Below are 15,538 nucleotides of genomic sequence, written 5' to 3'. Positions count from 1 at the left end.
AATCTTTCTCTGGAAGCTGGGTGTGGTGGCTCATGCCTGTAATTCCAGCAACTTGAGAAGCTGAGACAGGAGGATCATGAGTTCAAAGCCAGCCTCAGCAACTCAGCAAGGACCTCAGCAACTTAGCAAGACCCTGTCTCTAAATAAAAATAAAAAAGGGCTGGATTGTGCCTTGGTGGTAAAGCATCCCTGAGTTCAATCCCCCAGTACAAAAAACAAAATCAAGCTGGGTACAGCGGCACACACCTGTAATTCCAGCAATTGGGAGGCGGAGGCAGGAGGATCCTGAGTTCAAAGCCATCCTCAGCAAAAAGTGAGGCCCTGTCTCTAAATAAAATATAAAATAGGGCTGGGGATGTGGGTCAGTGGTCGAGTGCCCCTGAGTTCAATCCCCTGTACCAAAGGGAAAAAAAAAATCAAATCTTTCCCTATCTCTGACCCTCTGCCTCCCTCTTCCACACTTAGAGACCCTCTGATTACATTAGGCCCATTCAGATTATCCAAGATCATCTCTCAGGCTCAAGGTCAACTGATGATCAATTTTGAGTCTCTTTAGTTCCCCTTTGCCATTTGCTCTAACATAATCAGGGATTGGGACATGAGGGGATGGGGGCATTATTTTGACTACCACAGCCTAGGGCTCTCTAGATGGGATCTGGGAGTTCCTACCTGACCGCTCCATTCTTAGCAAAGCCAGAAGAGAGAAAAGAACTGGTAATTACTGAGCATCTACTGAGGTCACGAAACACTAGGAACTCACTGCCAGTGTTCCACATAGAACCCTGTGGAGAAGATGCAGGTCAGATGGGAACAGTGCTCAGAGCCTTAGGGCCCCGGAAGGAGCAGGGGCTGAAGCTTGGGGAGTTCTCAGGGGGCCTTTGATTTGATTAGTTGAATTCTGGGTCACTCTGGGGCAATGTTTGGGTCAAAGTAGCTTGGCTCTGTTGGTTGAGAGGCCTGGCCTCCTTGCTGACAGATGTGTGATCCTGATAGGCAGAACATGAGCTTTGAAGGGAGACAACCATACTTTGAAATCTCAGCCCCACCTCTGGCAGTACTCCATGAGAGTGTGAAGGGGCCTGTGGTCCTTGATGGGTCCTTCCGGGCCATTCTGCAGAAGCATCTGAGTCACAGGGTGTGCGTGGGGTTGTTGAGGAGCACGAGGGCTAAGTCCTCCTTGCTTCCTGAGCTGTGGCCCCACCTCCAGATACCAAGAAGGTGTGGCCCCAAGAAGCAAAGAGAGTGGCCTTGGATGATCTGGAGATATGGGGCTGGCTGCTTCAGATGGTTTAGAAGTGAGGTTGATCATGTTCCAGAAACTCCACCTTCCTCAGGTTTTTCACTGTTCACTTAGAACCTCTCACCTACCACATGGTGCCCAGTGGTTCTGTTGCAGAGAGGTCCCTGGGCCCAAGTATCTAATGAGCCCTTGCAAACCCCAGGACCACTGTGCTCCTGTCCTCATCCGTGCAAGGGGATGGTCAGCGTGCCCATCCGACAGTGGGACTGTAAATGGAGGGGCCACAGGAGTTTCTCCCTTCCTCTCCGAAGACTTGAATCTTTTCATTTGGTGAAGTGAAATGACAATAGAAAGATCCACAGGAGAGCTAGTGTGCAAATTTATTAATGTTCACGGACACACAGGAGCCACACATAATGGGAAACTTGAACAAGAGTGGGGGTGGCTGTTGTGGCTTACATACCCTCTTCATAAGGGAGAGGGAAGTGGGGGATAAGGCAATCTCAGAGGGGTAGTAAATGATTTTTAGGGCCAAAGCATAAGCCCAGAGAGCAGACAATGGGCTGGGACAAAGTTCTTCCAGGCTCTAGGTATGGTATTTGGTTTTCGGTCTCCTTGGTGATAAGAAGTAACCTTCCTTGGTTAATGACATCTCGGTAGAGGACTGAAGGCGAATGTGTTCCTTCTCGGCAGATCGGGTCCCTGGGCAGACGAGGGGACTCCAGGGAAGGCCCTTCCTGAATTTGCTGCTTTCCAGGTGCTCCAGAGTGGCGCATTTGGGGGTCTTGTTTTCGGAGCTGACATTAGGATCCAGTGTGGTTATGTGAATGAAGTGCTTTAAAATCTCCCAGATGTTGTCCCCAGTCTTCTGTGACTCTTGTGAGCTGATGGTGTCATTTCGTGATTACTGACAAAATCAAATAACCCTCTCCTGATCCCTGGGAGCTTCCATTCAGAAATGTATGCAATTTCCCTCGAGCTCCTTCTGCGTCTGCTCGCCTCCATAGCTTCCCCTCTCCTGAGGGTGTCAACCGTCTCCTGAGGCTGACTCACCTCCCAGCCTTTTAAAAATCTGCCAGGGACCATTCTTAGGACCAAGAGCCTTCACAGTGTTTTATCATCCTCCACCTCTAGCAGGTGTGGAAGGAGGGGCCCCAGAAGCCCCCAGCCTGGGGTGGGGTGAAGGTGGTTAGGGGGCCTCAGCAGGACCCCAGCTGGCTTCTGCCTCCACGTGCTTCCTAGACCTGCACGTAGGCCTGGGATGAGCCCAGGGGCTCTGAAGTTACCTGCCAGCATGGCTGATGGTCCCAGAGGGTTTGTAGTTGTCTGAGAATAAGAATCAGATTCACCTGGAACAATTCCCAAACCCGGTTTTCCTAGCCTCTCCCTCTGGAGATGGAATGTCCAGAATCTCTGCTGCGGGTCATTGTGCACCTTCAGGAGACACGGCACTGGGGAGTGCAGAGGGAAGGAAGGCACGGACCCTGGCATTGCTTAGGAGAAAGGAACCCCCATCTCTGAGCATCATAAGCCGCCAGCAGATGGTGGAAAATAGTCTGCCCAACTGGGAGGCCCTGAAGGCCCCCCGCTGTCCTGGCCCCGCTCCTCTGCCTGGGCAGGGCCTCCCTCCCTCAGGCTCCAGTGAGTTCTTCCTGTGGGGTTAGAGTCACATCACAGGAGGGATCACACCACGTGGTTTCCATGAAACAGCACCTTGAGTCACCAGAGGAGTGACATGTTTGCACAGTGATAACGGCACTCTGTGTGGTGTCGGGGGTGGGGAGAGGAAGATCTCCACACTAGCCAGGTCTCACACTGCCATTTGTGCAGCCCCATAGCCTCCTCTTTTGCTAAACCCTCGGGCTACCCTGATTGGTGCCAGAGGTTTTCTTTGTTCCCTCAAAATATCAATCAGACTGTGGCATTCCCTTGCTCAAAATCTTTCTGTGAGCCAGGTGCAGTGATGCACACCTCTAGTCCCAGCAGCTCAGGAGGCTGAGGCAGGAGGATCATGAGTTCAAAGCCAGCCCTCAGCAACTCAGTGAGGCCCTAAGCAACTCAGTGAGACCCTGTCTCTAAATAAAATATAAAAAGGGCTGGGGATGGGGCTCAGAGTTTAAGTGTCCCTGGGTTCAATCCCCTATACCAAAACAACAACAACAACAACAAAAAAAAAAACCAAGCAAACAACAACAACAAAACTTTCTGTGGCTCCTGCTCACCTTCTGGATAAAGCCCTAACTCTCTGGGGTAGGGTGACTTTTCTAGATCCTTCCTGATTTACCCCAGACTACCTTCCAGGCCCATTTCTGCTTCAGAACCACAGGCGCCCATTCCTTTGCTCATGGTCTCTTCTTCCTGGAACACGGCTGTCCCCTGCCTGGCTACCTAACTTGCTCTCGTCCCCACACTCAGCTGTGTCTGCCCCCTCCCAGCTCTGATTTGGGCACCTCTTCCTGCACTTTCCACCATTAGAGTCCCTGTCCTCCTGATGGAAATGGCTTTCTTCCGCACCTGCACTGCCGATAAACTCCCCAAGGCATCTGCAGCCTTTCATCTTTGCATTCCTAGCACCAGGCCTGGGACATGGCACTGACAGGTGCCCCATATATGTTTGCACGTGGATTGTGTGATCTACTGATTTCCACACCAAGGAAACGTCTGGGTGAGCATCTCCAGCTGCTGCATGAGACGTGCTCATAAGAGATGGATAAGGTTTGCTCCCTGGAGTCCCCAGCCAGGTATCATGGCTTCACCTGGCTCATTTCAGAGCTGATCTGGGAAGATAATCTCCAGATGTTTCCACAGAAACAAAAGATGAAGCTGGCTGAGTCTATAAATGAGGGTTCTCCACCCTGGAGACCTGGGCGCTTGTTTAGAAGTGCAGAATCTCAACCCAATGGATCACTAGCTGTATGCTCTGAGCCAGCTGAGGCTCTGCCTCTAGCTCATTGCTTGCCCAGATTGGAGAAACCCACCGGAGCCCAGTCAAGGAAAACACGATGTGTGAGGTCATGACACGAGGGACACAAGATCACGTGGGAATCCAAGGGCAGGAGTGGTGGTGTACTCAGGCCTCAAGGGGACTGGGCCTTGAATGCTTTCTGCCTGTGATTGCTACTTGCAGGTGACCCCGTTGGCTTCCTGCCTGACCACAAGGGTCAGAAGCACTGACGTTTTGGTTTCTACCATCTACTAGCAACTTCCTCTGTGTTTTATTTCATGCTTTACAAGGAGTGACTCTGGCCAGCTGGCTCCTGAGATCCAGGCAGGTGTGACAGCCATCATGTAGTAGGACACAAGGCCTGTGGGTGCTGGGTTTGTGAATTGGAAGTTTCACTGACCTGTGCTGTGGGCATGTATCCTGAAGCACCCCTGGTACTGGAACCTACTCTTTAGGCATGAATAATATGTACAAAGGCTTGTTGTCAAAGGGGTACAGGCCTGAGTTTGCATTCCATCTCTGGCTGATGCCAAAGGCACTGGCAGAGATCCTGAGTCCATGTGGCCAGGGCAGCCACACCAGCATGTGTGTCATTTCTATGTTTTGGTAACGGGCGTCTTTCTTGGACCAGGCTGTGTAGTGTTCCATTTTCTCCTTTTGGAATGGCTCTGGCCTAAAAATTAAGCATCCAGCTGGGCGTGGTGGCACACGCCTATAATCCCAGTGACTTGGGAGGCTGAGGCAAGAGGATTGCAAGTTCAAGGCCAGCCTCAGCAACTTAGTGAGGCCCTCAGCATCATAGCAAGACCCTGTCTCAAAATAAAAAATAGAAAGGGCTGGGGATGTGGCTCAGTGGTTGAGCACCCCAGGGTTCAATCCCTGGCACCAAAAAACAAGGGTTCACATGTGTCTTCCCCAAATGAACATTCTCATTTCCTGCAGCTTGGCTGAGTGGGGTGAACTCAGGCTGCAGAGTCGAACATACCTGGGCTCACACCTCACTTCTGTCCCCTGCTGCAGTGGCTCAGACACACGCTGCACTCCTCAAGCCCCCCCCCCCCCCCCCCCGCCAAGTGAGCATGCTGACACTCGCCCAGGGGGTGGTCGTGAGCACTAATGGCATTTCCATGTCCACCTTCCAACACTGAGCTCACCATAGCGCAGACCTCAGTGAACAGTGCCTGTCTTTTGTTTCTTAATAGAAAATGGGGAATTCCTTTCCCTGGATCTTGGAGGATCCAAGTTTCGAGTCTTAAAGGTGCAAGTCTCTGAGGAAGGGAAACGAAATGTCCAGATGGAGAGTCAGTTCTACCCAATGCCCAATGAAATCATCCGGGGAAACGGCTCGGAGGTACGGGGCAGGCGGGGAAGGCCTTGTCACCAGGGGTGAGAAACTGTGCCTTGGGCCCATGTCCTGTGCGTTTTCTTTCTGCAGCTGTTTGACTACGTGGCTGACTGCCTGGCAGATTTCATGAAGACCAAAGACTTGCAGCATAAGAAACTGCCCCTTGGCTTTACTTTTTCTTTTCCCTGCAAACAGACTAAGTTGGAAGAGGTAAGCCTGCGGGGTTGGAGAAGGTGCACTTGCGCAGGAGCCCGGCTGGGCACAGTGGGGACAGTAGGAGCTTTCTGGATTATCTTTCCCTCCACTGTTTGCTAGTGATGAGATGGCAGAGACCTGGTTAACACCGTGGCCTTGACTCTGCTCTTAACACGAGCAAAGCACAAAGGAGGGAGTGGAATGGTTTCCAGTGGTTCTCAAACCTTGGGATGCAGTTGAAACCCCTGGAGGGCTTGGGACCCAGGTTGCTGGGATCCACAGAATCACTGGGTCTGCATCCAGGCCCTAAATTTGCATTTCTAACAGGTAATAGGAGACACGGAGCTGCTGGTTTGAGGACCAGAGTTAGGACCATTGACACTGCTGCCTAGCATTGGAGTGGGAAGCCTCGGGCATCTCTGTGAAAATAAGTTAAGGGCCAGGGACAATGAGCTTTCTGGGGGCCCAGGGGTTACTGTCAAGAGTGAAGTCTCTCCAGGCCACTCCTGTTTGCGGGGTGGTGGCCTCTAAATCTCCTACTGCACACTCTGGCTATGACACCCAATGGTTCATCATAAGTGGCTTGGGCCACTTACTGCTTGGTGCTGGTAGTAGAGCTTCCATATCCCCCAGACCTGGCCTTGAATCACGGTGTCTCCTTGAACAAGTTACTTAACTTCCGAGCCTTTTGTTTGTTCATTCATAAAACAAGGATGATAGTATTTACTTGCTGGTTAAAGGGAAGCTTGACAGATTATTTGTAAAGAGCTTAACGTGGTGCATAAGCCATAGCCACTGGGTCCGGATGACTGTCTCTGTGCTTTTGTACCTCATTCCAAAGTCAACAGGTGTCTCTGGAGGGCAGGTGCTGTTTGTCTGATTCTCTACCCCCCCCCCCACTTTAACAGGTGCTTGATAACTATCTTACAATTCAAAGGTGCTGTCAATCATTTGATTCCATTGAGTAGGAACTTGCCATCCTCTCTTCAGCAAAGCAAGGCTGAGGTTTTCTTTCTTTCATAAATAAAAGGATTGGGGGGAAATAACAGAAAGAAGGTTTCGGAAAATGTTTAGATGAGACCTTGATGAACTTAGATCTGAGCTTCACTGACATTGCTGTGTGGAAGAGCAGAGGCGGGCAGTTGGGAATCAGGTGTTCAAGTCAGTCTGAGGTGCAGGCTTTGAGCCAAAGATTAATCACCTGTCACCTGGGGCCTGAGGAAGCAGGGAGAGTTTCTCAGGCTTTGTGGGGGTCAGTTTACCCTCAGGATGTGTGATTAAGGGAGCTTCTTTGAGAAATTAAAAGTGATTAAAGAAGATAAGGGCTTGAGAATTTAAAGGCATCTACTTGGTTTGGGGGGTTTATTGCTTAATTTTTTTGGTGCTGGGTACTGAACCCAGGGCTTCTCCCACTCTAAGCATTTGCTCTGCTACTGAGCTACAGCCTTGATTTTGTGTGGGTCTGAGTATGTTCGGGGTAGGTACTGGGAATTGAACCCAGGGGCCACTGAGCTATACCCCAAACTTTTGTTTTGTTTTGTTTTTGAGATATAGTCTTGCTAAGTTGCTAGACCATAAACTTGCATCCTCCTGCCTCAGCCTCTTGAGTACCTGGGGTTACAGGCATGTGCCACTGTGCCCAGCAATCATTGTTTTCTTTCTTTCTTTTATTTTTTTAAATGAGAGAGCAGAAAAGCCAAGCCAAAGATAAATTTTTCTGTGTGTTCTCATGGTAAAATAGTCTTTTTTTTTTTTTGAGAGAGAGAGAGAGAGAGAGAGAGAGAGAATTTTTTTTTAATATTTATTTTTTAGTTTTCGGTGGACACAACATCTTCATTTTATTTTTATGTGGTGCTGAGGATCAAACCCAGCGCCCCACGAATGCCAGGCAAGCGTGCTACTGCTTGAGCCACATCCCCAGCCCGGTCATACTTTTTTAAGATTTAAAAAATGAGGGTTGCCGGGTGCAGTGGTACACACCTGTAAGCCCAGAATGCTTGGGATGCTGAGGCAGGAAGATTAAGAGCTCAAAGCCAATCTCAGTAACTTAGTGAGACCCTAAGCAACTCGTTAGAGACAGACTAACTTAGAGACAGACTTAAAGAAGAAAATAGAAATCACCTCCAATCCCGGAATTCAGAAATATCTGTTTCTAGAACTGCAGGATTTCTCATCTAGTCACATCTACATTAAATACTAATGTCATGCTGTGAATAGTTTTAAAATAAATAGTTGTATGTTATTATTTATTTTTCCACAACTTAATATTATACCACGAGCCTTTATCCCTCAGTTTCCCATACACTTTTTCCCTAACAGATCCCACATTTTCCCTGGTACCCTTTGGAGGGAGAAGCCACTCTACACCTCACTCTCTCTGATGAACCTGGATCATGAAAAGCCTATGGAGAAAAAAAAAAAAAAAAGCCTATGAAAAATAAGTTAGAGAGAGCTACCGCGGGGTGGCGCTGTGGTGCAGCATAGAAACCTGGCGGCGGACCGGAGTCAGAGACCTTGCAAAGGAATGGGCTCTGGGTGTCACTCACTGTGAGAACTAGAGCAGTTCCCTGTCTCTAAATAGCAGTTTCTTTTTTCTTTTTCTTTTCTCCTCCTCTTCCTCCTCTTTCCCCTCCTCCTCTTCCTGCTTCACCAACCCTCCCCCTCCCCCTAACCCCCCCCTTTCCTCCCTCTGTCCTTCCCCCTCCTTCTTTTTTACTGGGTACTGAACCCAGGTGCGTTAAACCTCTGAGTCACGTCCCCAGTCCCCTTTTTATATTTTATTTAGAATCAGGATCTCACTAAGTTGCCCAGGGCCTTGCTCTGTTGCTGAGGCTGGCTTTGAACTCATGATCCTCCTGCCTCAGCTTCCCCAGCCGCTGGGATTACAGGTGTGTGCCACAGCACCTGGCCTAAATCGAAGTTTCTTTATCCATAAGCTGAGGGGATAGGAAGAAGTGTGGTTGGGAGTTTATGAGCTTAGTCACTCTTGACTGGGTGGACTTGGGAGATTCTTTCAACCTCCAGGTTCTCTTCTAGTCTGAAAAATTATATGATTATTTGTGATTTCAGACATGAAACACCTGGGAAACATCATTTGTAAAGAAATTATTGATAATCAGGCGTGGTAACTTACTCCTATAATCCCAGCATCTGGGGAAGCTGAGGCAGGAGGATTGAAATTTGGAAGCCAGCCTGGGCAACCTCGTGAAACTAGTTTCAAGATAAAATTGAAAGGGCTGAGAATGTAGCTCAGTAGTAAAGTGCCCTGGGTCCAAAAAAAGAAAAAAGATTGATACAACTTGAGAACTATTTTTCCAAGTGGAATTAAGTTTTTGAGGGAGTCCTACAAGGTAATACCTTGCTAGTTTTTGTTTTGGGGACCTGCAAATCATACAACATGTAGATACCGTATGCCAGATATTTTCATCAGAGCATGCTTGTGTGTGTGTGTGTGTGTGTGTGTGTGTGTGTGAGAGAGAGAGAGAGAGAGAGAGAGAGAGAGAGAGAAGTGGTATTTCTTCATATCCTCCATAGGAAAGAGATATTCCAATTATACAGTTGAATAAACGAAGGCTCCAATGGCTCAGGAATCCAAGTGTTCTGACTGGTTTTTTTTTTTTTTTTTTGGTACCAGGGATTGAACTCAGGGGCACTTAACCACTGAGCCACATCCTCAGCCCTTTTTTTGTATTTTATTTAGCAATAGGGTCTCACTTGCTAAGTTACTGAGGCTGGCTTTGAACTCTCCATTCTCCTGCCTCAGCCTCCTGAGCCACTGGGATTACAGGCATGCCCCACCACGCCCAGTAGTTCTAACTCTTCTGTAATCGCTCTGTTACTATATATCAAGTTTCAGTCTACTCACACGGGAGGAATAAATACTAAAAAAGTCATCTGAAGTGATATTAGAAGAATCTGTCCACAATAGCCAAGGTATGGACTCAATTGCAATGTCCACCAACAGATGAATGGATAAAGTGTGTCCCGTGTGCACAACAGAATATACCGTTCAGCCAAAAAAGGACGAAATTCTGTCACATACAGCAAAGTGGATGAGGCTGGAGGATGTTCAGTGAAAGAAGCCAGGCACAGAAGGACAAATACCACACGATCTCACTCATTTTTTTTGAATCTGCAAAAGTTGATCTTGTGGAAGTAGAAAGTAGGATGGTGGTTTCCATCAGCTGGGAAGGGTTAAAAGGAGGGAAGGCTGAGGAGAGAAGGGCCAGTGGGTACAAATTCCCAGCTAAATAGGAGAAATAAATTCTGGTGTTCTATTGCACAGTACTATTGCACAGTAGGGCAACTATAGTGGATGAAATTATATTATACATTTCAAAAGGACTACAAGACTGAATATTGTAACCACAAAGAAGTGCTCAATGTTTGAGGTGATAGATTTGCTAATTTTCTGGATTGATCATTACACATTAGATACGTGCATTCAAACATCACACTGTACCCCATAATCTGAACAGTTTTTATGTGTCAATTGAAAACAAAATGAGAGAAAATATTGGGGGTGCTTCAGCCTAGAGAAGAGAAGCCCGTGGGTGATGTTCTGTGCGCTTGATGTTTCTGCTGCTCCGTTTGGACTGGATCTGATGTCTCCCCACAGGGTGTCCTGCTTTCATGGACCAAGAAGTTCAAGGCACGGGGCGTTCAGGACACGGACGTAGTGAGCCGCCTGACCAGAGCCATGAAAAAACACAAGGTGAGGTATTGACTTTGGCATGAGGACCTCTCCCAGTCCCAGCCCCTTTCTCTTGGGGGTCTTGTACTGTGTCTGCCCGGAAGGAGAATCAGAGAACGAACTTCTTCAGGCACATCCCACTGTAGCACAGATGTGGCCATTTTGGATCAACCCACTGGGGACCCTTTGTCTGTGGGGTGGCTCCCATCACTGTTGAAAGGTAGCCCAGCACCTCCCTGCACTTCCCTGAGTCCCCCACTGGCCGCAGCCCTTCAGGGGGACTTAGTTAAACCCCGGGCTGTGCATATCCACCCCTCCTCTCTCAGGCTCCACAGATGGCTTGCTCCTTGATGAGCTGGAAAGTGCAGCACAAATAAATCCCAACTGCTTGTTACCCCGAAGGAAAGAGTACACACATATGTGTGTGTGTGTGTGTGTGTGTGAATGTGTGTGAGAGTGTGTGTGTGTGTGTGTGTGTATTTTTGCTGTGCCAGGGATTGCACCAGGGCCTCTCCAGTGCTAGCTGAGTGCTCTGCCACCGAGCGGCGTCCCCAGAGCAGAGGGCTGTTGTGCTGTGCAGCCTTCTGGTCTTTTTTCTCTTTAAGGCTGGGCTTCTATTCCTTGGTAGCCTTCATTTTTCTCTTAACATTATCAGTTTATTTAAAAATGTTCCTCCAACCCTGGGGAACCCTGTGCAATGACCCAAGTTGACCTGGCAGAACAGGAAACCACGGCATGACCCCTAGAGGGGGGCTTGCTGGGGACCAGGTTCCTGTGGCGAGACTTTGGCTTTCTTCCCTAGAGACACCGTTGCGCCCAGCATAGGTGTGTTTTCCTCTGTGCACTCTCAGGCTTCCTCACACAAGGGTGTGGGGAACAACCCTCCTGATGGGCTGTCCATATTCCCTCTGCACAGAGGCCTTCACCCTCAGAGGAGGAGCACAGGTCCCCTCTCCCTCTCCCTCTCCCGGCCTCTGACTTTCATACACCCCACTTCTCCCCGCAGGTGCAGCAGGCGGAATCTAGTGATGTCTCAACTAACTGCTTTCCTAGGGAAGGGGAAGGGTCCTACCGCCTTCCCACCCACTGATGCTCTCGGGGCCTTGTGTTCAACAGGACCTGGATGTGGATATCCTGGCTTTAGTCAATGACACCGTGGGGACCATGATGACGTGTGCCTATGATGATCCCTACTGTGAAGTCGGTGTGATCATTGGTAACTCATTTAAACTTATTTTTCGGAGGTGGGAGAAAGGGGCTTGTTTGGAGCTTAGTTTCAGCAAAACCTGAGTAAATGATGAGGGGGCTGACCCTGTCCATTTAGGAGAAGCGACTTAAGGAGATGGGAAATTGATTCATTCATTCACAAGTGTTTCCCGCAGGCTGTGGTGTGTGGGCCCTGGCTTGAGCCCTGGGCTCGCAGCCGTGGGCTCCTGTGCTCTTCTAGAGTTTGCAGAGGGGAGGTGGGGAAGGACAGGGAGACTGACACTCATAAAATAATTTCTGGTGGTGGTGAGCATGATGAAGAAGTTAACACAGGCTGCCATGACAGAGGGGTGAGGAGGAGAGGAGGAAGAGAGGGAAGGGTGGAGGTGGAGGGAGAGGTGTCCCTGGCAGGGAGGAGCCTCTAACCTCAGAGATGAGTCCAGGCTGCTAGAAGGAACCTCAGAGGCTGAGGGTGGCTGCATCAAGTAGGAGAAGGCTGGTGGGGGAGAGTGGGAGGAGGGGGAAAGGCCACCAGCTTTTACCCAAGGGGGATGAGAAGCCCTGGAGGACTTTGAGTGGGGGTTGGATAAATGGATAAGTGTTTTAAAACGCTTTCTTTGGCTGCTGCATGGAGGATCAATTCCTGGGGACAAGGATGATCAATCAAGAGGCTGTGCTGTCAGGGGACGTCAGGAGCCCCAGAGATATCCAGCAGGTGGGAGGGGCTCTGCAGGAGGGCCCATGAGAAGGCAGGAGGGACCTGGTCTCTAGGTTGTTCTTGAATAGCCACTTCTCCCCTTCCCATTTCTCTACCACTACTGGGAAAGTTTTCTGAATTGATCTGTCTTAATCTCCAAAAGCACCTCCTCAGCCCGACTGTCTGGAAGGGCAGAGTCTAAACCTGAGCAGCTTCCTGTGCCTTTCCATTTCCAGGAGCCCCACACCTCAGAATGGGGTGGCCTCCACCCATGGAATCCAGCTGCTGTCCTGTGGACAGGATCTCACTGAGTTGCTTAGGGCCTTGCTTTTGCTGAGGCTGGCTTTGAACTCGTGATCCTCCTGCCTCAGCCTCCTAAGCCGCTGGGATTACAGGCATGCGCCACTGAGCCTGGCCACGTTCTGCTTTCTTACATTTCCCATTTTTTCATGTTGGCATTTCAAATACTCAGTCCAGCATGTCAGAGAAATAGAAAGAAAATATTTTAAAGACATCTAAAGCAGCTTGTCTGAGGAATATTAATTCTCATGCTACAGGTGTGCAGTTCAGTGGCTTTTCGTAAACTCACAGAGCTTCATCAATGTCCTTTCTAATTTTAGAACATTTCCATCAACCCAAAAGACTCCAAAAAGACTCCCCTTGCAGGGTTCCCCAATACTGAAGTATTTGAGGGATTTTCCTGTAGTGATCTTGTATTTGGATATGAATCGTTACTTTCTTAGGTGCTAGTTAATCACTGTCACAGATAAGATAGCGCATATGCTAGAGCCACTTTTAGCAGGGGGTAAGTAGAGTATTTTTAGTGTCAAATAAAAAGGAATGTCAGTAGCTTACAGAGCAGCTTGCTCTGGGTTGGGTGAGTGGGCTTCCCCCCCAATATTTGCAAGATCAGCTTAACTCAGCCTTCTCTTCTAAGTGCGCTTTGTCAGCTTTCATGCATATTCATGAGGGACGGCTTCATAATTGACTCCATTCATAACCGCCATCCATTAACACACTGAGAAGCACGGGCTCGGCATGTCAGCTCTATTCCTCATGAGCTTGAGGCTTGCCAAAGCTGCTCTCCTCTGCCAGCACCAGCCCTGGGGAGTGGATCAAAAGCACTTTGTGTGCATTCTTCAGGACTCCAGGCAGTTGGGTTCTCCATGTCCTGCCCAGCCGGGCGCCCTTTCCTCTTTGCATATTCTCTCTGATCCCTTTTCCAGGAACTGGCACCAACGCATGTTACATGGAGGACATGAGCAACATTGACCTTGTGGAAGGCGACGAGGGGAGGATGTGCATCAACACAGAGTGGGGGGCCTTCGGGGACGATGGGGCCTTGGAGGACATCCGCACCGAGTTTGACAGGGAGCTGGACCTTGGCTCGCTCAACCCGGGGAAACAACTGTGAGTGCCCATTTGCTCTGATCTGGGCATCGGCACCAGGCACTGCCTGATCCCTGGTGCCTTGTACCTGGGAGGCTCTCCACATGTGACCAGTCATCTGTCACAATGAGTTTATAAGGCAAGGCTTGTATTTCAGTTTTATTTGGCAGATGAACAGATTGAAGCCAAGGAAGTGGTCTGGCTGTCTCCTAGGTCATATCCCTAGCTCTAGTTCCGCCCATATTTCTGGAGTAGGATGTGCTTCAAGGCGTTGGAGATGAGGCCGTGAACCAAACCACAGGTCTGGCCCTCTTGGAGCACATAGGCAAGCAGCCACAGAAGGAACCCAGGCATGCCAGGTGCGGTGGCACACGCCTGTCATCCCAGAGGCTCGGGAGGCTGAGGCGGGAGGATTGTGAGTTCAAAGCCAGCCTCAGCAACTTAGTGAGGCCCCAAGCAACTCAATGAGACCCTGTCTCTAAATAAAGTACAGAAAAGGGCCTGGCCAGGCCTTCCTTCTGTGTCTGCTGACCACACCCTTTCCAGCCTCATCCCATACACGTCTCTATATTTAGGTGTCTGCCGCAGCTCTTCATCTACATGCTGAGCTCCCTGAAGGCAGCTTACACGATTGACCTTCCTTTCCTTTCTACACACTGAGTCTTACACATTATTGAACTTCATTGAGAGTTTGTTAAGTGAAAGAATGTTTAAATTAAGAAAAAAAACATATATATATATGTGAAATATATATATTTTCATTCCCCTAGTACCATATGTATATATATATATGGTACTAGGGGAATGAACCCAGGCCGCTTAACCACTGAGCCACATTCCTAGCCTTTTTAAAAAGTTTTATTTTGAGACGAAGCCTTGCTAAGTTCCTTAGGGCCTCGCTAAATTGCTGAGGCTGGCTTTGAACTTGTGATTCTCACCCTCCCAAGTTGCTGGGATTAGGGGTATGTGCTGCTGCACCCCATAAAAATTAATTTTGAATTACTGAAAAGTTGTGAAAGTAGTACAACGTTTCCCCATACCCATTCACTCAAATTCCCCAAATAGTAATATTCTATCTCTCTGTATATATGTATGTCTGTGCTTATAACACACATAAAATACACTTACATATGTATGTATAAGATTATTTTTTCTGAGCCAGGTGCAGTGGCACATGCCTATAATTGCAGCAACTTGGGAAGCTGAAGCAAGAGGATTGCAAGTTCGAGGCCAACCTCAGCTATATATATATATTGGGTACTGGTGATTGGATTCATGGTCTAGCAAAGCTATCACTCTGCCACTGAGCTACATTCCCCACTTTTAAAATATTTTTTAAATTAATTTTTTTATCCTCACTCTTTTAAAAAATTTTTTCTTAGTTGTAGATGGACATAATATGTTTATTTTATTTATTTATTTTTATGCGGTGCTGAGGATCGAACCCAGTGCTTCACACGTGCTCGGCAAGCACTCTACCACTGAGCTACCCCCCCCCCCCAGCTTATCCCCACCCTTTTTATTTTTTATTTTGAAAGTAGCTGAGATTACGGTTATGCACCACGTGCCTGGCCCCCACCAGTGTCTTTTTTTTTTTTTCTGAGCTTTATAGTTATACATAGTAGTTGGGCTCATTCTGACCAACAAACACACAAAAAAATCGATTTCAGTTCATGATCCTCCCTTTCCCTCCCATCCTCCCTCCCCTCTCCCATGCTCCTTCTACTCTACTTACTTTTGCTTGTCTATTCACCAATGTCTTTTTAAAATATATGATTTAGTTGTAGATAGACACAATACCTTTATTTTATTTATTTTTAAATATTTAT

At 48.4% G+C, this 15,538-nt stretch overlaps 1 protein-coding gene across 1 annotated transcript in view; it reads left to right on the top strand.

The window, feature by feature from the left end:
* Hkdc1 (hexokinase domain containing 1) overlaps positions 1-15,538 on the top strand; it is a 46,468-nt gene that overhangs the window by 7,573 nt on the left and 23,357 nt on the right. Inside the window, exons 3-7 of the mRNA XM_046419667.2 lie at positions 5,387-5,535; positions 5,620-5,739; positions 10,343-10,438; positions 11,534-11,633; positions 13,547-13,730. Coding sequence (XP_046275623.1) covers positions 5,387-5,535; positions 5,620-5,739; positions 10,343-10,438; positions 11,534-11,633; positions 13,547-13,730 — 649 coding nt within the window. The remainder of the gene's footprint in view (positions 1-5,386; positions 5,536-5,619; positions 5,740-10,342; positions 10,439-11,533; positions 11,634-13,546; positions 13,731-15,538) is intronic.

This window comes from Marmota monax, unplaced genomic scaffold (genome assembly GCF_021218885.2).
Source record: "Marmota monax isolate L192 unplaced genomic scaffold, Marmota_monax_Labrador192_F-V1.1 WCK01_AAM20220418_F8-fsc00019, whole genome shotgun sequence".
In the NCBI taxonomy this organism is placed as follows: Eukaryota; Metazoa; Chordata; class Mammalia; order Rodentia; family Sciuridae; genus Marmota; species Marmota monax.
Note: the sequence above shows the minus strand (reverse complement) of the source record. Positions and strands in the feature narration are given on the sequence as shown.